The 23,065-nt window shown below is 31.2% G+C and overlaps 11 protein-coding genes across 11 annotated transcripts; 5 read left to right on the top strand and 6 right to left on the bottom strand.

Moving 5' to 3' along the window:
• Window positions 1-1,473: 1,473 nt before the first annotated feature.
• Window positions 1,474-2,034, bottom strand: TVAGG3_0172920 (uncharacterized protein; the record flags this gene model as incomplete). The annotated part of the gene is made up of 1 exon (XM_001320339.1): window positions 1,474-2,034. One exon carries the CDS (start codon window positions 2,032-2,034, stop codon window positions 1,474-1,476), a length of 561 nt encoding a protein of 186 aa, XP_001320374.1.
• A 401-nt stretch (window positions 2,035-2,435) lies between these two features.
• TVAGG3_0172910 (uncharacterized protein) lies at window positions 2,436-2,828 on the bottom strand (the record flags this gene model as incomplete). Its single annotated transcript, XM_051225378.1, has 1 exon — window positions 2,436-2,828. The coding sequence occupies one exon, from the start codon at window positions 2,826-2,828 to the stop codon at window positions 2,436-2,438; it is 393 nt and encodes a 130-aa protein (XP_051110364.1).
• A 504-nt stretch (window positions 2,829-3,332) lies between these two features.
• TVAGG3_0172900 (protein serine/threonine kinase protein) lies at window positions 3,333-4,560 on the top strand (the record flags this gene model as incomplete). Its single annotated transcript, XM_001320340.2, has 1 exon — window positions 3,877-4,512. One exon carries the CDS (start codon window positions 3,877-3,879, stop codon window positions 4,510-4,512), a length of 636 nt encoding a protein of 211 aa, XP_001320375.1.
• Window positions 4,561-4,735: 175 nt separating this feature from the next.
• TVAGG3_0172890 (DNA mismatch repair protein, MLH1-like) lies at window positions 4,736-7,890 on the bottom strand (the record flags this gene model as incomplete). Its single annotated transcript, XM_001320341.1, has 1 exon — window positions 5,181-7,877. The coding sequence occupies one exon, from the start codon at window positions 7,875-7,877 to the stop codon at window positions 5,181-5,183; it is 2,697 nt and encodes an 898-aa protein (XP_001320376.1).
• Window positions 7,891-7,990: 100 nt separating this feature from the next.
• Window positions 7,991-8,991, bottom strand: TVAGG3_0172880 (pfkB family carbohydrate kinase family; the record flags this gene model as incomplete). Its single annotated transcript, XM_001320342.2, has 1 exon — window positions 8,090-8,968. One exon carries the CDS (start codon window positions 8,966-8,968, stop codon window positions 8,090-8,092), a length of 879 nt encoding a protein of 292 aa, XP_001320377.1.
• Window positions 8,992-9,071: 80 nt separating this feature from the next.
• TVAGG3_0172870 (armadillo (ARM) repeat-containing protein family) lies at window positions 9,072-10,804 on the top strand (the record flags this gene model as incomplete). Its single annotated transcript, XM_001320343.1, has 1 exon — window positions 9,384-10,751. One exon carries the CDS (start codon window positions 9,384-9,386, stop codon window positions 10,749-10,751), a length of 1,368 nt encoding a protein of 455 aa, XP_001320378.1.
• Window positions 10,805-11,324: 520 nt separating this feature from the next.
• On the bottom strand, window positions 11,325-11,702 carry TVAGG3_0172860 (ATPase activity, coupled to transmembrane movement of substances; the record flags this gene model as incomplete). The annotated part of the gene is made up of 1 exon (XM_001320344.1): window positions 11,325-11,702. One exon carries the CDS (start codon window positions 11,700-11,702, stop codon window positions 11,325-11,327), a length of 378 nt encoding a protein of 125 aa, XP_001320379.1.
• A 3,626-nt stretch (window positions 11,703-15,328) lies between these two features.
• On the top strand, window positions 15,329-15,802 carry TVAGG3_0172850 (protein polyubiquitination; the record flags this gene model as incomplete). The annotated part of the gene is made up of 1 exon (XM_001320345.1): window positions 15,329-15,802. One exon carries the CDS (start codon window positions 15,329-15,331, stop codon window positions 15,800-15,802), a length of 474 nt encoding a protein of 157 aa, XP_001320380.1.
• Window positions 15,803-16,032: 230 nt separating this feature from the next.
• On the top strand, window positions 16,033-17,619 carry TVAGG3_0172840 (protein polyubiquitination; the record flags this gene model as incomplete). The annotated part of the gene is made up of 1 exon (XM_001320346.1): window positions 16,033-17,619. The coding sequence occupies one exon, from the start codon at window positions 16,033-16,035 to the stop codon at window positions 17,617-17,619; it is 1,587 nt and encodes a 528-aa protein (XP_001320381.1).
• Window positions 17,620-17,860: 241 nt separating this feature from the next.
• Window positions 17,861-19,524, bottom strand: TVAGG3_0172830 (molybdenum cofactor sulfurtransferase protein; the record flags this gene model as incomplete). Its single annotated transcript, XM_001320347.2, has 1 exon — window positions 18,031-19,512. The coding sequence occupies one exon, from the start codon at window positions 19,510-19,512 to the stop codon at window positions 18,031-18,033; it is 1,482 nt and encodes a 493-aa protein (XP_001320382.1).
• Window positions 19,525-19,664: 140 nt separating this feature from the next.
• Window positions 19,665-22,773, top strand: TVAGG3_0172820 (biological adhesion protein; the record flags this gene model as incomplete). The annotated part of the gene is made up of 1 exon (XM_001320348.1): window positions 20,270-22,270. The coding sequence occupies one exon, from the start codon at window positions 20,270-20,272 to the stop codon at window positions 22,268-22,270; it is 2,001 nt and encodes a 666-aa protein (XP_001320383.1).
• Between the last annotated feature and the right edge of the window lie 292 nt (window positions 22,774-23,065).

The following is a 23,065-nucleotide window of genomic DNA, read 5'->3' as shown; positions in this document are numbered from 1 at the left end:
AAAAATTATACCACCTAAACTAGTATATTCTTATTTTAAATATGATATTATCCTTAGAATCCACACTAGTATATATTTAAATCAACTTTTAAAAAAGTTCGAATCCTGCGCGTCTCACTTTTTAAATTTTCGAAAAGGAAAATTATATTCTCCTAAAATGAAAACAATTTTCCGAATTGACATCCTTATTATGTTTGACAAATAATTAGAGATGATTTAAAATTTTGGAAAATAAGCTTCTTTTATATGTCATTGAAAAATAATTATTTGAATCTAATGTATAATTGATATTTTCTGGAAGAAAAAATATAGAATAATAAAAATAAAACCCATCTATGGATTTAGAATATCATAAAATTGCTTTGTTTCTGAATTAATTGGAATTCTTAATGGATTTTAACCTCAGTTTCCAAAAAAAAATTGAGAATAGTAAAAAACGATTTCATTTTATGGAAAATTGTTTAGGCATTTTCAATAATAAAAAAAATTTAGAAAAATTCATCGAGGAGAACTTCATTCCTGGTGTCCAAGGCAATTGATTTCAGTCAAAAAAGTCTCGAAATTTTTAAATATTGATATCGATTTTCTTCAATCACTTAATATTGATTGCTTACAGTTAATGCTACCGTATGTTATTGAATTCTAATATTTTTGAACATACTATAAATAGTTTCTGAAACATATCAAATTTTAGTGCAATTTATCAATACTCCCACTATCATACACAGCCATTGTTACCATAATCTTGTTGTAAGAAGAAATTATTAATATAATCTAAAATCTAACGATTTATTTACCCAATTCTTAAAATATTTTTCATCACAAATCCTTATTTGTGAATATTTTATATGCAATTGTAGAAAAAACGAAAAAAGCGTTTCTTCAATAAACAATTTACTTTCTTCATATCCAATTTTGCTGTCATTTAGCTACCTTTTCGTTTAATTTTCATAACATAATAAAAAATGATAATATATTTCGAAATCAAAAGGAAGTGATTCATTGAGTCCATACAAACTTTTATGATGCTTCATATGTCAGGTACAATGTGCACATTATTGGCCTATATCTTTATAATCGATGAAGTCTCTCTCTATTCAGGAAATTTGGTTCAATGAACGTCAATGTGAAATTTTTTTCAATATTAATGTAGATTTGGATCTAAATGAGGCTTCATTATCTTTTACATAACATAACTGTGTATAAAATAAGTTTGCTTTCTTATAATTCAATTGATATTATTCAAACAAAATTATTTATTAGGAAAATCGACATCACAACTATAAATTTAAAATTACGCATTCCAAAAATGCAATATGTATTAGTTCCAGCCTAAACTGTGCTTTTTTTGAATTAAATTTTGTTGATCAGGAAAACAGAATAGAGGAATGATGTTTGCTGCTAACTTTGATCTTAAGATCTACTGAACAATAATTGAGGTAATAATGGCTTCATGAAGAAAATTTTATCCATTCAGAAAATAAATCTGATGCATTGCAGTAATGAAAACAAGCATATAGATGATATTATGGTGTAAATAAGACTTGGAATAAGTATCATATGAATATCTCCATTATCATCAACAGAATATCGTTTGTTTGATTCAATAATTTTGATTAACTTTTCCTTTTCAAGCTGTTGAAGAACAATATTATTATCGGTAGTGAAAGAATTAAAAATATCGTTATATAATTCATTATAATAATATGCTTCTTCTGAAGGAATACATATTTTATTAAACTTAGTGTAATTTTCGATGCATTCAAACTCGACAAAATTGCAAATTGCATGCTTTGGACATTGAACACAAACTGAAGATGAATGAGATATTGGACAATATATCGTAACTTTTAGAGTCGCAAGTTTGAATAATGGAGCCAGAGAAATTACTAATGTGAAAAAAATATAATGATTTGAGTGAAGAAACTCCTTGATTTTTTCAACAAATGAATTACTCGGTTTATTGTAACGGAGTGGTGATTGAATTCGTGGTGAAGATAATCTTGAAGAATGTGAAGATGAGGAACTTGACATATTTTAAACGTGCACCTATCAAAACAAAAATTCTTGAAGTGACAATAGAAGTAACAAAACCATATTGGTTATTTGTTTTTCTTTTTAAAGTAAAAATACTATTGCTAATCGAATAAAATTTTTTTTTGATTTGAGTTATATCTGAGCAACTGGACTGCAAAAATCTTAAAAATTCATATTATAGCAGGATGAAGCATAAAATATTTAAATAATAATATTATTTGAAATTGAAAATTACAATTTTTTTATATTTAGGCATGAATTAAGGAACAGTGAGGTTTAACTTCAATGATTAAGATAATCAAACATATTAAAACATTACAATGATAAGGGATGGAATAATAAATTTCATTATTAAAGTATTTATAAAACATACATATAATATTAAATATTGTATGAAATTATTGCTCAATTGGCAAAACTATAATGTGCGTTATGCCATATCTATGAATTGAAACGTCAATTTCTGCAAGTAAGAATGTAATTATGAAGTGAACGCAGGTAACATTTTCTGTAACATCTATTTTTGGTTGGATTTCTGTTCTTGCGTTTGCTGTTACAATGCATCGGCCATTTGAATATGGCTGTTCGACAAAGCTATGTGTTGTACAAGGTGTCAATGGTAACAGAGGGGCTAATTTCTCTAAAACAGCTTCTTTACCAGAAAATTGTTCATCTCCGAAGGTAAGGTTGCATGTTTCTGTAAAGAATGGGTCTATTGATTCTGTCTTAGTCGCAAGCTTAAAAAAATGCTCGAAAAACTTTTTTGCTAATTCATGATGATGCACACTCATAGAAAAGTGACAAAAGCGTGTAAATATAAAAATTCTTATGGTAAAGAGTCATTGAGACAATACTATTTGATTTTAATAAGACCAAATAGTTTGAAACAATATCCCATTATGATCTTTTCGAATTTAATACCTGTATTCTTGAGTTTCAAAAATCCATTGATGTAATCTTGAAAAGAAATATTAAAATAGTCATTGTTAAACATGTTAAGTCTCCCTCATTATATTTTACCATTCAAAATAGTAAAACAGAGTACGAAAATTTAAGAAATTTGAATTTGACATCGTCAATCAAATAATGAGGAGGCTATTGAAAATTGTTAACAATTAGAATTTTCAAGATTTTTATGATTTTAAATTATAGTTAAGTTGTAATTAATGGTATTACATTTTGAAAGAGCTCTATCAAAAATATAAAATAGCAAATAAAGTTTGGATTTAGTTAATGCACGTTGAATCCTAAATGGCTGAACAAATAATTCTTTTTCAATTTTAAATTCCCTTCTGAAAAATTTAAAAACTACCTAGCTTATCGTTTGAATGTATTTTCATTAATATATGCTAATATCATCCAATATGCTATATTTTCATTTTCAATCTATAAAAATATGAGCCTATATTTTTTGTTTTGGGCGCGCTTTTATCGAGGGAGCATAGCGAACGGAACAATCTCGCCGACGTTAACCCCTCGTCGCTTCTGATATCAATAGACAATCCAATTAATCGGTTTTGTGATGATTTTGCTTCGAGTTTGATCGAAGATAAATATACAATCAACTCAAAACCGGATATTGCATCGGAAAACTCAGAAGTGACCGAGATACAGGGTTATGCGATACTTAAAAAGATCGGCGAGGGTGCAGAAGCAGCAGTTTATTCTGCAACAAAAATCGGTTCCACCGATATCATCGCATTAAAAGTATTTAGAAAAGACAAACGCTTTGGAAATGAAAAACCACGCGAGATCGAAATTGCTAGTTCATTAAACCATCCAAATTGCCTTCCAATTTTAAGCTCATTCTTAACGGCAAACAATGAATATGTAATCGCGATGCCTCTTGCAAAATATGGAGCATTTGAAATCACAAAGCAACCGGAATTAACAATTTATGACGCTGTAAGATTTTTAGATCAAATTGGCAGCGCTTTACAGTATATGCATGAAAACGGATATGTTCACAGAGACATCAAACCACAGAATGTTTTGATTTTTGATACGACATTTGCTCTCTGTGATTTTTCTGTTTCTGCAAAATTACATGATCCAAACGAATTATTGTCAGGAGAAATAGGAACTTCATTCTTCATGGCGCCACAGGTTGCCAATCAAGAACAGTATAAGCCAAAACCAGCGGATATGTGGAGTCTTGGCGTAACAACATATGTCTTGATTTATGGAACATATCCATACGATTTACAAAAAATATATGATACGTCAGGGCAAGATATGGTTAAAAACAATATTTCTAGAATACAACCGTTGGGAGATCTTACATTTCCTGATTATCCGATTCTACCGAAGGATTTGAAGGACATTCTTAGAGGATTACTTGACAAAGATCCTGATAAAAGAATGACAGCTGCTGAATTAGTCAACCACCCGTTTATTCAGAATAATAAAAATAATTGGAGCAACATTATCCAGTTAATGGAAGAGAGTGATGTTTGTGTATCTAATAAAATGTAAATTTGTCCATGACTTGTAAATTATATCTATATGTAACAAAATTTTTCATATTTTTTTTTAATCTCCACAAATTCTATCATTTATGGAATCATTATCACTTGGATCTATAATATTTAATAATCTACAAAAAATGTAATGAGTTATTAATAAATATGGTACAATAATTTTAGAGAATATATATATCAACTAGCTGTAAAGTTTATGAGCATAATGATTACTATTAGTTTCCCAAATGATTTCAAACTTTGACATCATAAGATAAATAAAGAAGATGTATTTGGTGCTTAAATACAAAATTGACTTTAATTATAGCTTATAATATCATTTTAAAACCTTCAATAAGTTGAAAATCAATTCCCTCACTCAATATTCTCAATAATCAATAATTATTGTGCCAGCTAGCTCATTGAAAGCTTTAATGCAAGTATGTAATGAATTATTTGTAACAATATACTCCTTGTTCAAAAAATGGGTTTATAATCCCTCAATAAAAAAAAATATGTAATTTTTCTGTGTTCTCAGATTTTGGATTGAATTTAACAGTTTTATGATCGACAAACTATGCATTTCCTCAAAATTTGCCTCGTATATTGTATATTGAATGGAAATAATGTAAAGTATTAATTTATAAAGATAAATGTTTAATAAAAAAATAACAATTTAATATTTCAGTTTCTTTCGAAGATTTTGTACATTTCATGGAGAGATCTAACTCTAATAACAGAAAGATTTGAAATCAAAGCAGCAGGAGGGAAGAAAATAGCTGTTTTCAGTTCAGGAAACAGAACATCTCTGATAGATTTTTTCATTTTTTCGATGTTTTTCGTATCATTTGATTCTTCTTCACAAGGAGAATACAACATAGACAATTCATCGCAAATGTAACTGATGCATTCCAACTCTCCATCCCACTCAGTTTCAGCCAATCTCACTAAGAAAATAGGGAGAAAAGAAAAAGAAGGTTCGTAATTTGCAACAATCATCGGCATCTCTTCTAAACATCCCATATCATTAATAACAATATTAAATAAATCAGAAAGCATCTCTCTATGTTCTATTAAAATATTTTTGACACGTAAACTGTCAGATCCTTCTACAGAATCTGCCAAAATTTTGACATCTAACGGTTTGTCAAAAACTATTTTTCCAAAGTTTCCAATTCTACTTAAACAAGACTGATAAAACAAAACTCTGAAGACTTGGAATAGATGTACTGCGTAAAGAGTTTCATCTGCTTGTATTAAACCATATTTCAAACCAATCAAACCAACAAAAGAATGAGCTCTAAACAAAGTAATTAAAGGTTCAAAAGAATTCTTTTTCTCATCAGACAAAAGTGAACTTGCTGTTACTAAATTCATTTCTCTTTTCGTTTTCGTTGGATCCCTTTTCATTTCTTTGGCTGCAGACATATTCAAGACTTGTTCAAGTGTTTGTAGATTTGGATCTCCTCTTGCCATAGATTTTGGAGTGAATTTTAACTCATCAAAAATAGATGATCTTTCCCTCGGTTTTGGTTTTTCTGTCACTTCACTTTTATTGAAAAGTGACGAAGGAATATTTGATTTTGGAATTTCAGAGTTTTCTTGATCGCTGTCACGTTTTGTCAAATTGTCACTTTTTGGTAAATCATCAATTTGTTGTAAATTTTGGAAATCGGAAGATAATTTCATATAAGGATTTCTTCTTGCTCTTTTTCTTGGATTTTCTGTATCTGATGTATCTGATGATGAAGAAGCAGGAGTTATATCTGTTAAATTCTCTTCATTTATAGATACAGGAGATAATTCATATTTTCCTTTATTTTCTCTATCAATATCTATCTTCGCTTTTGGCGATTCTTCATCATCTTCAACAATACTATCTTTCTCTTCTTCTTCCTCTTCATGTAAATTTTTGTCACTTTTATTTTGAACATCTCTGTTTGATGTGTTGAATGAACCTTCTTCGTTTAGTTCATCATTTTGATTTTTGTCACCTTTATTTTGAACAACTTTGTTTGATGCGTTGAATGAATTTTCTTGATTTTGATTGAGTTCATTCGAATCTTCCTCATGATTCATGTCACTTTTATTTTGAATAACTTTGTTTGATGTGTTGAATGAATCTTCTTCGTTTAGTTCATCTTCATTTTGATTTTTGTCACTTTTATTTTGAACAGATCTGTTTGAACCAATAATTTGGTTAAATTTTTCTTGTATTGGGTTATTGACAGTTATTTTTTCATCATCTTCGACAAGATCTTCATATTTTTCATCCAAAGTTTTTCTTTTTATTTCCTTTGAAGAAACAAAAGAACTCAATCTTTCATCATCATTTTTCTTATCTTTCTTTTTCTCTGTTTTCTCTGAGAAATTCCTTGTTTTTGACTGATTCTTTAGCTCAGCCAAAATAATGTCACATATATTATCAATCAAACTCTGTTCATTAGTAAATATAACATCTTTTTTCGTTGGATGTACATTCACATCTACTTTATCTGGCGGCATCCTTAATAAAACAAAAGCAAATGGTTTCTCGCCCCTCATCAAGAAACTGCCGTAAACAGCATTAATCGCCCTTTTAATGTGGTCGCATTGAACAAGTCTGCCATTTACAAAAACCGCTGATTCTTTGAGTTGTTTTTTGGCCGATGGAGAACCTAGATACATTTCAACGGTTGTGTTCTTCGCGATATCACCTGTAAGGACAAATGTCGCTGATCTGGCATCGATACCATATAATAATGAGATGACATCGTAATGTGATGAAGATCCATGGGTCATCATCTTCTCTTTGCCGTCGCAGATGACAGAGAAGCTGATCTCTGGGTATGCGATTGCGTATCTTTGGACTATTTGTAGGATTTTTCGGTTTTGAGTGGCTGAATCTGGAGATGTTCGTAATTTGGTCGGTTTGTTATAGAATAGATCGGAAATGGTGACTGTAGTTCCTATTGTTATGGGTACTGTTGATAATTCGCCGATCAGATTTCCGTCTTGGAAGTTTCCGGAGTATCCAAATGAACTTTCTTCTGTTTTAGATAAAATACTGAGATGAGAAACACAGGACATTGAAAACAAAGCCTCACCTCTGAATCCAAATGTAGTTACGTTCCTTAAATCGTTGAAACTTTGAATTTTAGACGTTGCATGACGCTGACAAGCTAAAGGCATATCCGCAGCATTTATTCCACAGCCATTATCAGAAATCTTAATGAGAGAATAGCCGCCGTTTTGAAGTTCGGTTGATATTCTTTTTGATCCGGCATCAATTGAGTTTTCTAATAACTCTTTTGCAACATTTGACGGAAAATTAATGACTTCTCCAGCTGCAATCCTTTTGATAACTGATTCATCGAGCTGGAGAATTCGATGCTCAGTCATTTGAAATTTTTTTCTCCTTCAAATAATCGTAGTTCCCTGGGGAAGTATCTCAAAAATTTTTGATCCCCGATTTTGAGTTTATGTGATATATAAAAAGATGAAGTCCTGATTAATTGGATTCATTGGGTTTTATTCAGAAATGATTGAAGAAATTTAATATTTTTAATCAAAAAATGTGAAAAAATCTAATTGTACGTCTTTGATAAGAGCGATTACTGATAATCAGCTAATACAGCTGCGCCAGGATGCATCATCTTCTTTCCTGTGGCAGTGGCAGCGATATCAAGAGATTTCTGAGCATCAACCTCAGCAAGGAAGTGTTCAAGGATGAAAGCAGCTGAAACAGTATCGCCACGACCTGTACGACCAGCAAGAGACCATTGTCCAAATTTGGAGCTGATAACAGACTCTTTTGTATGAAGTTCGACATAATCTGATTGTGTGCAGATAACCCAACGTGGGCCGTAGCTGAGAAGCTGAAGGCAGGCCTTTCTTGTATCATCTTTAATTCCTGTAAGAGCTGTAGCTTCGCCAGCATCAACCTTGAGGATATCGATTCCATCTAAGACGGCTGGAATGTTCTCTGGTGCCTTGAGATAGACCTTTCCGTCTTTTTGATGACGAAGAAGGCCTTGAGCATCACAGGATACGTATTCACAGTTCTGGTGAAGAAGCTTGAAGAGAGATGGATCAACTTCTCCAAAGAAGAGTGGATTAACATAGCAGAACTTAGCCTTGTAATTTTTAACATCGTCCCATGTAAAAGATCTGGCAATGTCTGTAACGGAAGATATACGCTTATCTGGGTTGTTATCCTCGAATGAGTGGACGAATGTTGTTGTCTTGTCGTCTTCGATAAGGATCAATTTTGCACCGCAAGCATCCATTTCATGTTGGACTTTTACGTAATCTTCCTTCTTACCGATTGTAAGAACAATGAGTTTGATGTCCTTGTCGGATGGATGTGCTTTGAGGCAATAACCAGCGGAAACTGCTCCGAAATAGACACCACCACCTGGTAAGTATGATGTCTCATTGTTAATGGTAATAACATCTTTAGTGCAATGTCCTACAAACAAGATATCACTCATCTTTCAACAGAAGTGAAATATCGCTAGCAATTCTCTATCGGTTTTTATTCAATTTTGAAAGGATTTATTCGTATTTTTTTTGCTGTTTTTCTTTATCGGACGATGCCGATATTGTCGTTATCAAAATTCTTGTAAATCCTCTTTCCTTTGCTACTCATGATCATATATTTTTGTCTATAGATGTTGTCTTGGATAAAAATAATAGCAAATTTTAAAACTAGAATTTCTGGCGTTGATCTTGAAATGGTAGCTCTTTCTATGATAGGACTAACTATGCCTTGGCAGTTTTATGATTATTGGCGATGAGAACTATTAATTTTAAGAAACCATTATAAAATTCGGGTTGGTAATAGGATCCGCTGTTATTAGTTTTTAAGTGCATCCAAATGTTAATGATTATTACTTAAATTTCATTATGGAATACAAAAAAGACGATTCCAATCAGGAAAACTTATCAGATTCTGATGCTGATGTACATATATATGATGAAGTTGAATTGTCTGCTATTAATGAATCTTTGCTTGCACGTCTTAATTCCATATTTGCAAGTTTTGATAACGAAAATCCTAAAGATTCTTCACAAATCTTATCAAATGCTCTTGACATTATCTCAAAAAATCCTAATATTATCACTGATTTTGTCGTATCCGAAAATATTAAAGATTTAGTCCTATTATGCAAAAGAAAAGGATCAAGAAAGAATGTTTTTCGATTCATTTCTTGTATTGTAAGAAATGGCGATGCTTTAATTCCAGATATTGTAGAATCACCAATCATTTTTTATCTTTCTCAATCAATTAAGAAACAAATAGCAAAAGACTTGAAGTATTATGCATTAGAACTTATAATTCTATTATCAATGCATCCTGATGTTTCAACACAAAAAATGTATGAAGCTGGGATATTTCATGCTTTAGAGCCTAATATTATTGAAGAAAACGAGTTAACAGAGATTTCACTTCAAATAATTTGTAATGCAACAAAAATTGATGACTTTAATCCAGGTATTTGCGAAAATATTATTTCACCATTAATTGATCTTGTTAATTTCTCTGAAAACACAATATTTATAACGAAATCATTGAGAATTCTTACTAATATCCTTTCAAATTCAACAAATATTTCAAATCAAATTAAAGAAACTAATTTAATAGAAACTTTAGCCATGCATTGCACATCAGATGATCATTATTTACAAATTGCAGTATTTCAGTTTCTTGGTCACCTATGCCCATATGGAAATGACATGTATGAAGAAATTTCAAGATATAATATATTTTATGAATCAAAAAAGATACTTTTAGATGAATATCAAAAAGAAAATACTGAGTACTACAGTATTATAATGATTTCTGTCATTTCTTTCCTTAGAAGTTGGTGTGATAACGAAAATGAAAATTATTTGAATTCTTTATATAGTTTTCTAGTGCAAATACCATTTGAAAGCCTGTATGACACTTCTGCATTCGATGTGAAGTATGAAATCATGAAATTATTTTTGATTTTATCTTATCATGCAAATGCAGATATTATGGTTAGAATTATTACACCAGATCTAATAGAAGATATTTTAAGTACATTTCATTCTGCATCACCTGATTTTATTTATGATTCTATTCATTTGCTTAATAATTTTGTGCAGAAGCTTGAAATTTCATTTCCATCCGATGTAGAAATATTCAATAATATATGGTCTGAATATTTTGAAAATGAAATTGGCTATTTCATTCAAATTCCACCTCAGAATTTTGCTGATGAAGTATTGGAACATATACTTCAATAATCTTGTAGACATATGTGTATTGTTTGTTATATTAATACTAAACTAGTAAGTTTAAACAAAAAAATATCAATTTTTATTTGAATTAGAGACTTTCAATGGCTTGCAATCAAACTTCTCTTTACTTTAAGTTTACGCTTATATATGGAGTTTGAATATAAACGAATCAATTTTAAAAATTTGGATAATGATAAAAAATAATTTGTTTTTATTCCTTGGATTCTTGTTTGCTCAATTGATATTTGACAAGATTGTAATAGGCACCATCATTTTCAACAAGTTCTGTATGTGCGCCTTGTTCAACGATTTTTCCTATTCGATAACAAAAATAACATGACAACTGATGACCGTTGAGAGACGATGTGCAACAGCAATACCTGTTCTTCCAACAAGTACTTTGTCAAGTGCATTTTGAACTTTCTTTTCACTTTCACTGTCAAGAGCTGATGTTGCTTCATCTGTTATCAAGATCTTTGGATCCTTCATAACTACTTGCGCAATCGAAATTCTTTGACATTGACCACATGTCAAGATAGATCCACGATCACCAACTTGATGATTTAAACCATCATCAAACTATATAAAGAATTTCTTTGCATTTGCTTGTTCCAAAACATCCATGATTTCTTCATCTGTCTTTTCATCAAAGACACCATATAAAACGTTTTCTTTTATTGTTCCATGGAACAAAAATGGTTCTTGTGAAATGAAAGGCATTTGCTTGTGTAACCATCTTATATCAAAATCTTTAATATTTTGGCCATCAATCGTAATAGATCCCTCTGTGATGTCATAGAATCTTTCGATCAATTGAACAATCGTTGATTTTCCGCTTCCCGAATGGTCGACAAAAGCAACGCTCTGTCCTGACTTAATCTGAAAAGACACATCGTTTAGAGTAAACACATTTCTTGAAGGATACTTGAATGAAACATGATCAAAAACAATTTCCATTTGAAGTCATCGTATTGGATTCCTTCGTCAAGGTTTATTGAAGGTTGATAACCTATCTTATCAAGAACACGTTCAGCTGATTGTACAGCTCTTTCTTCTTGTCCCAAAAAGAATTTGAAATTAGTTAAACACCAAGTTTCAGAGAATGCATATCATAAAATTGTAATAAGTGCATCACTAGTGAATTCTTTCCCATTTTCTTTCTTTCCTACAAATGTAGCTCCATAGTATAAAATTCCTTCTGTGAAACCATAAATAATCAAAATTAAAATTAAAAATTCAACGCCATTTTGATAGAAACCATTTGAGAATCTTCTCAAAATTGTGATACCAGGATTGGCCAGTCCTAATTGTTATTCTCAAATATCTTATTTTAAGGATACCCTTACGTGTCAGATTTTTTGCGCATACGAAGAAGTCATGCTAGACATGAGCTATAAACCTGAAATTTTAGCAACATATTTAAAACTTTTTAAACTACAATACACTTTAATATTCAAGAACAAAAATATTCTTTTTAGAAATTACATAATTATTTTATGTGAAATCTATATAAAAACATATTTTGCGAGCGTAACTTTTTTCTTTATAAGCACCTTATATGACTGATAAACTGTGAAGGCACATAATTGTTAATTCATAGAGTTGATATGTTTCCAAAATTGAGAGGAAATTTGAAAATTGAATACCCTTTCAATTCAATTTTCAAAAGATATCAGCTCCTTCAATAATTGAAGGACGATTTTGATCATTTGCTCTTAAAACAAGTATGCCATGGAGAAAAAAGTTACGCTCGCAAATCTGAAATATAACTATCATATAAAAAAATTAAATTTCTAATTTTTTACTCTATAGATATTATTGGCCATTTGTGTAATGCATAAAAGTTTATGTCATATGCATACATTTGGAAGTATGGGAGACGAGGGAAATTACTTCTATGAGGCACTAGGATTTTTAAAAATTTCTCTATCGGACTCACCATTCAATTTCTCGAAAATTAAAAAAAATCAATAATAGCTAAAATGTATTATGCATAACAAATTTTAATGTTACACGGTATTTTTTGAACTTCATGACATGAATTTTCTTTATATTATTTTTTTTTTGGATTTTCTATGATTTATGCGATAGGCTGGAACAACATTGTAAGTGCAATGATATCATTTATAGAGAAATCTAAAACTTCAGCATTCAGAACTCGCAACCACAAAAATATTCATTTGCTAAGTAAGTAAAGTTGATTAAGTTCGACACTTAGCTTTTATACGTAAAACCAAATGTGTATTGTTATTTCTTGTTAAATTATTGAGAAAAAAATAAATTGTAAGAGAAACGATACTGATTATTGAAATAATATTGAGGGTAGCTGCAGATTTCTTCATTAACATGCCGGAAATTTGTTAATCTTGGTTTTCTATCATAAAATCTGTCGAAGAATCTAAAAAACGGAGATATGAAATAGAGATCATGTAAATCTAGAGTATCCTGTCAGAAAAATAGACTAAGCATGTAACCCTTTTTTGGTCATAAACACTTTTTACCACTTAGTCATACAGATGATCATTAAATTTAAACGAGCACTTTTTGTCAGAATTTATTCTTTTACAAAGACAGAAGATTTTAGTATTATTTAATATTAGTGCTGTAGCAAAATTCAAAAAACGGTGAAAATTCAGTGAATTTGTGAATTCACATTTTTTTTTCGACATTTTTCTTGATATATCCATGCACATTAAGAACACAGCTTTGATACGCTTAAAAAAGCATATTTCATATGAAAATTGTTAAAGAAATAAACAATTTATATAAAAATTGCACTTATGGGCAGTTTAAATATATAATTTATATATAACATATATACAAATTCATAGACAAAGTGCAATAACTACAATGTTGTAGAAAATTACAGCAGAAATACTGACTTTTTGAAGGATAATAAGAATTCTTCTAAATGTTGTATTTTTTATATTTGATTGATTTTTTACTATTTCATTAATCTTTTATGAATAATAATTATTTTTAATATATGTGCTATTAAAATTTCAAATTTTGACTAATATATCTAACTAAGTTATCTGAACGAAACATTTAGAAAATATCATACTTACATTGAAATAGCAAGTAGAGCATATTAATAGCAAGTTTCTTGGCTTTATATCTATCATCTATTGTTGTTTGATCAAACAAAATTCACTCTATTATATGGTGTCAATTAATTAAAACAATTTTTAATAGTTATTTATTTAGTGCGAATATAAGTGCAAACTTCATAAATGAACTATAATAGTAATATAGATGAATTATCTGATATAAATCTCACATTTTGTCCATCAGAAATACTTTAATTGCATACGCATAACTATTAGTAATACGTCTGGAGTGTCAATTAATAACAATCCCACAACAAGTAAAATTCAGATTTTTATTAAACTTATTTTTTCCTAAAAGTTTTCTCAAATTACTATATATACATATGTGGATAAAATAATAGTAATATTGTAAAAAATTAGATAATTTTTTTTATTTGAGAACCTCTCAAAAGTTCATTCAATTTATCAATTGTTTCAGTTTGATGTATATTCATTTCTGGAGCCTAAAACTTTAGCAATCATGACAATATCATATTCTCTTTCTAACTACGCAATGTAAGGGTATCCTTAAGAGAATTATGTCTAGTTTCTCAAGTTTGAACTCCATTTTATCTAATTTACGCAAGATCATAGCTTTAAATAACATCAAGAATATTGTTGATTTATTATAGATATTTTCGCGGTCATATGATCGATTCACGCCCCTAACATTTCACTGGTAATTCCAGAACAATCATGTAAAATTCTCAAGAGGCATAATATATCAATACTCCATTGTGTCGTGCATAGATACATTTGAAAAAAAATTGAAAGACTATATAAAAAATTGTGACGGAGGTAGTCAAAATACCTCTATTCACATCATTTTTTTTTAAAGTTGAAATGGATATAATAAGTAGATGTGATTCCAGCTTAAAGGATCTCGCTATTACTGCTTCACGAGCTTCAGAGGACAAAGTTCACCAACTGATTGCTGATTGTATAACCTCTTTAAAGAATATCAAAAATCTACAATCTTGAAGTACTTTTCTTGATGAATTTCTTTCACATACTCAAATTCTTGCTAAGTGCAAGCCAAACAATGGAAATGGTTTTAATAATATTATCGACTTTTTTGAATTCGGAATATTTTTGTTAGAAAGTATACGTAATTCCGAAGACCAGGATGAAATTCAATCTGCTCGTGCTTTATACCATGCTTGCTTATCTATTACTCAAGAACAAACAGATCAATACTCATTTATTTACTATCCTCCTTACACACACAAAATTTTTGAATATCCAAGTGTTTATGCATTCAACTATGAGTACCGTGATCGAATCCTCATCCCGCTTTTCAAACTTACTGACAGTAGAACCAATATTATCATTTTTACATCAGATGACGAGGGTTTGATACATGAAAACGCATTATGGTTCCATAACCGATACACAGAACTCGATATTGTTACAGATCTCAATAGTTTACAAACAGCATTTAACGAAGATCGTAAAGTTCTCGCTTTCATTTCAATTTTCGACGCAACAACATTCATGATACAAAACTGTGATAAGAACACACCTAAAATGTTGGTTGTTTACCACGCAATTGACCATAAAAACATCAAATACTTTAGTATCTTAGACGTTGTAAGAAAAATATGCAAAGAACGTCAACTGAAGTTCATTCTATCACTTTCTAATCCCATTGATGTTGGTTTCGAAGTTTCCGATACCAAACAATTAAATATTAATCTTCAATTTGCCCAAAAATCGCAAATTGAAGCACTTACATATGCTACTAACAATAGGAATAGATATGGATCTAAGATTGTCTACTTTGTTGACTCTTTATTCGATGTTAAGAACATAATTAACGAATACCAAAAACAAACATCGAATTTAACAGTCATTTCACCTGAAATGACACCAGAAACAAGTGCCAAAGACATTTTATCATTGTGTGAGAGCAAATCCTGTTTAATTCCTTTGTTTTTCGAACATCAAATCACATTTGAATTTATTTAACACGCAAAATCCTAATTCTTCCATTTTTGTTTTGTTTGTTTTCTGAGATACACAGAGCGCAATCATGAACTGTAGTTTCGCAATCAATGGCTGCAAGAATGATATGAATTATATGCATAAAATTTCAAATGTTCATGGAAATTATAAATATCTGATTTTGGAAAGTGCTGAACAAAGATCTAAGACAAGAGAAGAGAGAGAATATGATAGTATAGCTGATGCTTACTTGAATGATGATGAATTCGATAGATTCACTGATAAGAACAATTTCACGTTCATTGACTTGTCCAGGATGTGTCCATTCAGATTATTTCACAATGATTCTTGACATGGTTTCTCCAAACATGAAATTGAAGGTTTACCAAAACAAAATAGTCATTGAAGACCCAAAGATGCAACAAATGATTGAAAAAACAGTTAAAGATATTGCTTCTCTCATGCCATTTGTTGGTGAAACAATGTTTGCTATTGAAATCATGAATAACATCAGTTTAGAAGTGTATTCAATTGACGATAAGTTAATCACAAGACTTGTTGACACTAATTCACTTTTCTTTTACAAATTTGATAAGCATTGTTTTGATTTTTGTTTGAAAAATATCAATTTGCTGAATGATCCAGACAAATCATTGAGAATTTCATACATTGACAAAAACATTCCTCTTGTTTTAGTTTCAAACAAAGCTATTCAAATTCCTTCAGAAGTCATCCGATTCAATCAAAATCCAAAGACCGAATACGTCTGTGATTTACGAGAATTAAGTCAACATGAGAACATTGCAGTTGATGAAGTTATCTTCAATCCTCCAGCTTACAAATTCCATCCAAGTTTATTCAACTCGCAAGGTGCAGTTGAATTTCTTCTTGAATACTTGAGAGCACATGATATCGTTTGTTTCCGTGATAATAATAAAATCGGTATGTCATGGCAAGATGCACAAAAAGCAAGGAACATTTTAGAAGAAGATGTAGAATTTCATCCACCATTCAAAACATTGAACATCAAGAAAGATGTTTCTCTTTCATTAGTTATCAGCAAAACTAGTGAAATCTCACCATATTGGGTTGTTGACAGTCAACGAAAACTTTTGATTGTTCCAGAAAACGAAAGTGAAACTGCGAAATCCATTTTGTCTGATTTTGTTTATGAAAATGAAATCGAAGATTTTGATGACGTCAAAGTATTTGGATGCACCGATATATGTGACAATCCAGAAGAAAGTAAGAATTACATTGTTGCATATGATGTTAAAAACAATACAAGTCAAGCGAAACATTTTTGTTTGACATGTTTAGAAAAGTTTTTAGATGATACATTTAATGAGAATAAAGGAAATAAGTACAACAAAATGCCACGCGCGATCAACTTCGAAGGATACTCACCTATCGGTCAGATGTTCTTTTCTCTTTCAGATGACAAAGTGTTTGATTTGATGCAGCGTTGGCTTAAATCAGTTATCATTGCTACATTGCATACATCACCCGAAAAAATCTTTTCCTGTCCAGAACACGGAGAAACAGTCTATGATTTCAACAAGATCTCGGAATGTCCAATCTGCCATAAGAGATTCTGCAAGAAGTGCATGACACACCACAACCAAGGTGAGGTTTGCAGGAAAAACTTAGAAGAAAATCTTCCCGAAAATGACTGTAAGAAGAAATGTCCACGATGCGGAGTTATGATCTTCAGAGAGATAGGTAGCGATCTAATGACATGCCTCTGTGGCGCACATTTCTGCTGGCGTTGCAAAGCATGCTTTAATTCACTAAATGAGTGTTATGCCCATATCAAAGCTGTACATTATGGCTATTATTAATAAATTTATATCAATACTTCTAAATTCGAATATATATATATATATATATAACTTCGGCTCCGGCCTTTTCCGAATGAGAGTTAAATTTTTTTTTAGATATTTTAAGTCATACACAAGAGACCTATAAAAGTAACACAACTCATAAAACTGCAACCTTAATTCAAACACGACTTCCTGTTATTGGTGATTTCATTATGAATAATTGCATAAATTTTGAATAATATGAAAAAATAATGGAATAGAAAATAGATTTATAAAAATTCTCTGGGGAGACTTCATAGAAGATCTAGTCTAATTCTCCAATATCAACTTATAAAACTAAGTTATATAATGATGTTTTATAATATTTCCGAAATAAAAAGAAAAATTGAATTAAATTGTTATGTTTACACGGATAAGTTTTTGTATAATTTAATGGACGAAGTTATCAATTACGAATTGTTCTATTTTAACGACATCTTCGATAGTTGTATATGCACCGAGTGAGATTCTTACTGCACCAAGGGGAACACCATCAACAATATCAATAGCGTCGTGGCAAGAAGTCTTTTTGCTGAAATACTGCATTACTTGGTCGTCCTGGAGTCCAGCGGCAGCTGTGCATGCACCTGGATTGCAGAAGCATCCAACACGGAGGTTGATGTTAGCTTTGGCGGACTTCTTCATGACTTCATTGTATCCGACGAATCCGCCTGTCTGATTCAAGAAGTTAACAGCGAGAATACCACCCTGTAACTTGTCATTGTTCTTCATGTGGTTACCGTAGATCTTAACTACTGGCCTTCCTGTAGATTTATGTCTTAATCTGGATAATCTGGTGTAGAGTTCTCTTGTAAGAGCCCATACGTGCTTGTTGATGTTGTCAATGCCAAGCTCGTTAAGTTTCTTGAAGCCTTCCTTCAAAGCAATGATAGATAAAAATGGAATTGTTCCATCTTCGAATTTGGCGCAAGTACGTGGCTGGAAGAGAACGTAGTCTGTACCACATGTTGCAATAACAACTGTGCCGCCTGAGAAATCGCGTTTCTCGAGATATTTAAGGGCATCATTTCTTACAATGAGAGCTCCGAGGTTTGGATAGCCGAAGATCTTGTAGAAACTCATGACAACGAAATCTGCTTGTGTCTTCTTGAGGTTTAAGCGGTTTGTTGGGAGATATGCGGCGGCATCAAGTAAAACAAACCATTTTCCTTTGGCGAACTTGTTTCCGTAGTCTGTTGTTCTGAATTTCTGAATGAGGTTGAGATCGTACTTCTTTCCGGCGAAGTTCTCTTCAGCTGGAAAAGCAAATAAGTTATAAGGGCCATCGTTTGAGGATGTAAGGGTTTTTCCATCGCCTTCAAGGTCTGATGGATCGACCGCCTTGAAGTTTCCTCCAAAGTGCCTTGCCCAGCGGCGAACTCCTAAAACTGAGTTATGATTATCTCTTGTGTAAAGATAGAGGGACTCGTTCGACCATGGGAATGACTCTGCAAGAAGTTTGAGTGATGATGTTGCAGACGCTGTGAAGATTACTGAGTATTCATTTGCATTTGCGCCAACAAACTTCAAAACTTCTTCTCTGACTTCTTCAACAAGATCTGTTGTAAATGAAGAAGCTGGAGACTCAGAGTGAGGGTTAGCAAATAAGTTTTGTTGAAGGGTTGCCATAATATCACGAATTTGTGATGTACGGTAGAGACCACTGCCTGTATAGTCAAGATATGTAGAACCATTAAGTTGAAGCATATCTGTTCTACGAATTCTGCTAAGTTTACCTTCATATCCGTAGTTATTCTTTAAATTAGTTACCCATTCAATCTCATGGGATCCATTCTGTAGCAAGAAATAGGCTAAAACAGCATCAAATGCCAAAGAAAGGAGCAAAAGAAGCCAAAGACTCCAAAAGCGCATTTTCTTAGTGAGATATTTTTCTGAAAATATTTGGTCGGCCAGTTTGAGATCCAAACGAAGAATAATATTGCTTCCTGCATTTCAAACATTATGTTTAGTTGTATGGGATTGATTTAAACAAAAATTAATTTTAAAATCTTTGGAGAAAGTGATTTCTACATCATTTCACTAATCAATAAATCGACCAATCGAATTACAGATATAATAAATTTCCACAAAAGATGAAATTACACATATCCTACAGACGAACGATTGATAATTCATTATTTTACCTCCGAAATCTAAGTAAATCTCAATTCGAGACACTAGTTCTTTTGATCAGCAAATTTATTTGGATATGAATTGCTCACATAATGAAGTTTCCCAAAGTAATTTAGCAATGTGGCAGCTTTTGAAGATTTTGTTTTATATTGATAATATAATACATATTGTAAATCGAGTAAACTGTTGATTTGGCGTTATATAATATGATACTTTTTACCATGAAAGAAAACTACATAAATCTATTCTATTTCATTTGAAATAAACTAAAATATTCTTTATCTCTAGTACAAACTTACTTTATTTTCAATTTAATATATATTTATTATGAGATATTAGTTCCAGATTGAAAATGCAAGTTCCTCTATTCCAATCTCAAACTTTTAGTTGCAAAAAATAAAGCATGATATTCCCTTCTATATACAAATCTAATGTTGGGGAAATTATTCAAAGTTATGCATAAAATTTTGCTTCATTACTGTACGTTTAAAAATAAATGTCGAAAATCCCAAAACCACGCTCTCGCGAAAATGCTGAACCCAATGTTGTCATAACAAAGAAAGGTAAAGACAAAGAACCGAATGTTCCACCAAGCATGAAGCGCTTATGCGAAAAAAATAAAGAATACGAACAAAAACTTATTGTCGTCGAGAAGGAGAAGCATCAATTCGAACTTCAAATCGAACGTTTAGAACAAGAACTTGCAGAAGAAAGAAGTAAGTTGACCGGAATTGGAGATATTCAGAACGAATTGGAGAGAAAGAACGCTTTAATTACTGAACTTAAGAACAAGCTAGCCGGATTAGAACCAGAGCTTACAGAAACTAGGAATAAGGCAATGGATACAGAATCTACTCTTTTCGATCTTAAAAAGCAGTTAGATAACGCAAATAACGTTGTAGAATCAGCAACATTCGAACAGAAGCACTTACAAGAAGAAAATGCACAACTTAAGACTACAATTTCATCCAAAGACGAAGAAATTTCTAAATTACAAAAAGAAATCAATGATTTACAAGAACAGACTAAAAAGAGTGCAGCAGAACTCGAGTCAATGCAAGAGCATGCAAGTGAAGTTGAAGAAGAGCAAGCTGCTTTAATTGGCAAATTAAATGAAAAATCTCGCCAATACGAAGAACTTCAGAAGACACAAGATTCAGTAAAAGCAGATCTTAATGCTGCAAATGAAAAGGTTGCTTCTTTAGAAAAAGAAATCACAAGAATTAAATCTTATAAATCTGAAACAGAACAAAGCCTTGACCAGGCAAACATATCCAATGAAACATTGAAAGTAGCAAATCAAGCTCTTCAACAGCAAATCGATCAATTGAAAGCTCAAATCGAAACTCTCAAAGCAGATTCTGTAAAAATGAAAAATGATTTTGACAACTCAATGAGCAAACAAATTCAAAATCAAGTAAAGCAATCATCTCAACAAATGCAAATGTTTAAAGATCAAATAGCAAATCTTACTCAAGAGAATGCAGATCTTTCTACAAAGATAATGAATGCAAATTCGGAAGTTGCATCTTTATCGACATCAAAAGCACAAATTTCTGCTCAATATGAACAATCAAAGTGCGAAATAGAAAGACTTAATGCAACAATTAAGAATTTACAGAGTTCGTGCAGTGCAGAGCAGATAAAGTTACAAACACAATATGAAGATTTATTGAAGAAGTTAAAAGAATCACAAAAAGTTTCAGAAACATCAAACGAAAAATTCAAAGAGTTACAAAGGAAATATGATATTATTTCATCAGACAATGGCATGTTAAAGGAGAAATTAACAGCTAAAGATAATGCTATAGGCACAAATATTAGTCAGACAACAAAACAAATGAATAACATGAGGGACGAACTCATGAAAACAACTTCACAATTAGAAGAAGCAAAAATTAATAATGTTATGCTTACAGAAAAACTTTCAAAGCTTGAAACGCAGCAGAAGACCGAAATTGAAAAAGCTAAATCTATGAATAGTGAACTAACAAAGAAAGTCATGGATTATGAGGCAACAATCAGTAATTTGAAGAGATCACTTCAGGATGAAAAGCAAAGAGCAAATGATATGATTAATCAAGATAAAGAGAAGCTTGATTTGGTAGAAAAGGTTATGGATTTGGATGCCAAACTTACAGAAGCAAGGCGTCAACATATATCATCTCAAAATAACAACCAGTCAGTCGCTCTTACAAAAGAATTAAACAGACTACGCTCAAAGATTATTATCCTTGAAGCCGAAAAAGCAAAGAATTGCCCTGTTTTCAAGCAAGAAGAAAGTAATCAGCCAATGAATGTGACTCTTCATGCTTATAAAATGAAGATTTCACAGATGCAAAATGAAATTGATAAGCTTCATTATGAGCTGAGGACAAGAGATGAAGCCCAGGCAACAAGCCAAGAAATTATTCAGAATTTTGAAAGTATCCTCAAGGAAACTCGTTCAAACTATGCTAAGCTCGCTCAAGTTGTGAAGAATATCCAATTTAAATAAGGTGAACTTTACTGTTGTTTTTATATTTAAAAAAATTGTTTTTATTTGCTTTTATTATTCACAATCCGAAAAGTCTAAGAAAGTAATTGATTTTCATCAAGAAACTCTAATTCGGTGATTCTTAATTGAATTTGTTTTCTTGATAAATGAACTTTTACTGTATAATGCGCTACAAATGAACGAGCTATATGATCAATATCATCAGCTCCTACAACTCCATTTGCATCGCTCTTATAATGTTCTTGATCTCGTATTAAATTATTTATGAGAAATTCTCGGTCGGCATTATTAAGCTCAAAATTAATTTGGTTGGCGATTCCTTCTGGAGCTAGAATAGAAAATGTCTCGTTGGTGAATATAACACTATCCATATTTGAAAATCTGCCAAATTGTCAGAATAAAAATTATTGAATTTTGGAAATTTTCTCTGACAAAAAATTTTGGGCGAGTTGCAAAGAAAATTATCCAAAGGAATTGGAATATATAACAAATTTCTCTTATACACTGATTCTGCACAAATTAAAGAGGAAAATTTCTCATTGTCTTCAAATTTTTAAAATATATGGAATATTCTGCTCATTAGAAAGGATAAACCAATGCACCAATATTCACCTGAAATTTTTCTGAGTTTAGTTCCAAAACCGACTACTTGAGGTCGTTTGAAATGGATTTTTTGAATTCTCCATTATTTCTCTACCTGCGATGTTTTTAGAGCACGTAACCTTTATAGAATCGATAGTACCTACAAACTAGTACTGACTAACCAATATGATATCACCCAGAAATGTCACTTGT

Source organism: Trichomonas vaginalis, chromosome IV, assembly GCF_026262505.1.
Source record: "Trichomonas vaginalis G3 chromosome IV, whole genome shotgun sequence".
NCBI lineage: Eukaryota > Parabasalia > Trichomonadida > Trichomonadidae > Trichomonas > Trichomonas vaginalis.
This window is presented reverse-complemented; position numbering and strand designations above follow the sequence as displayed.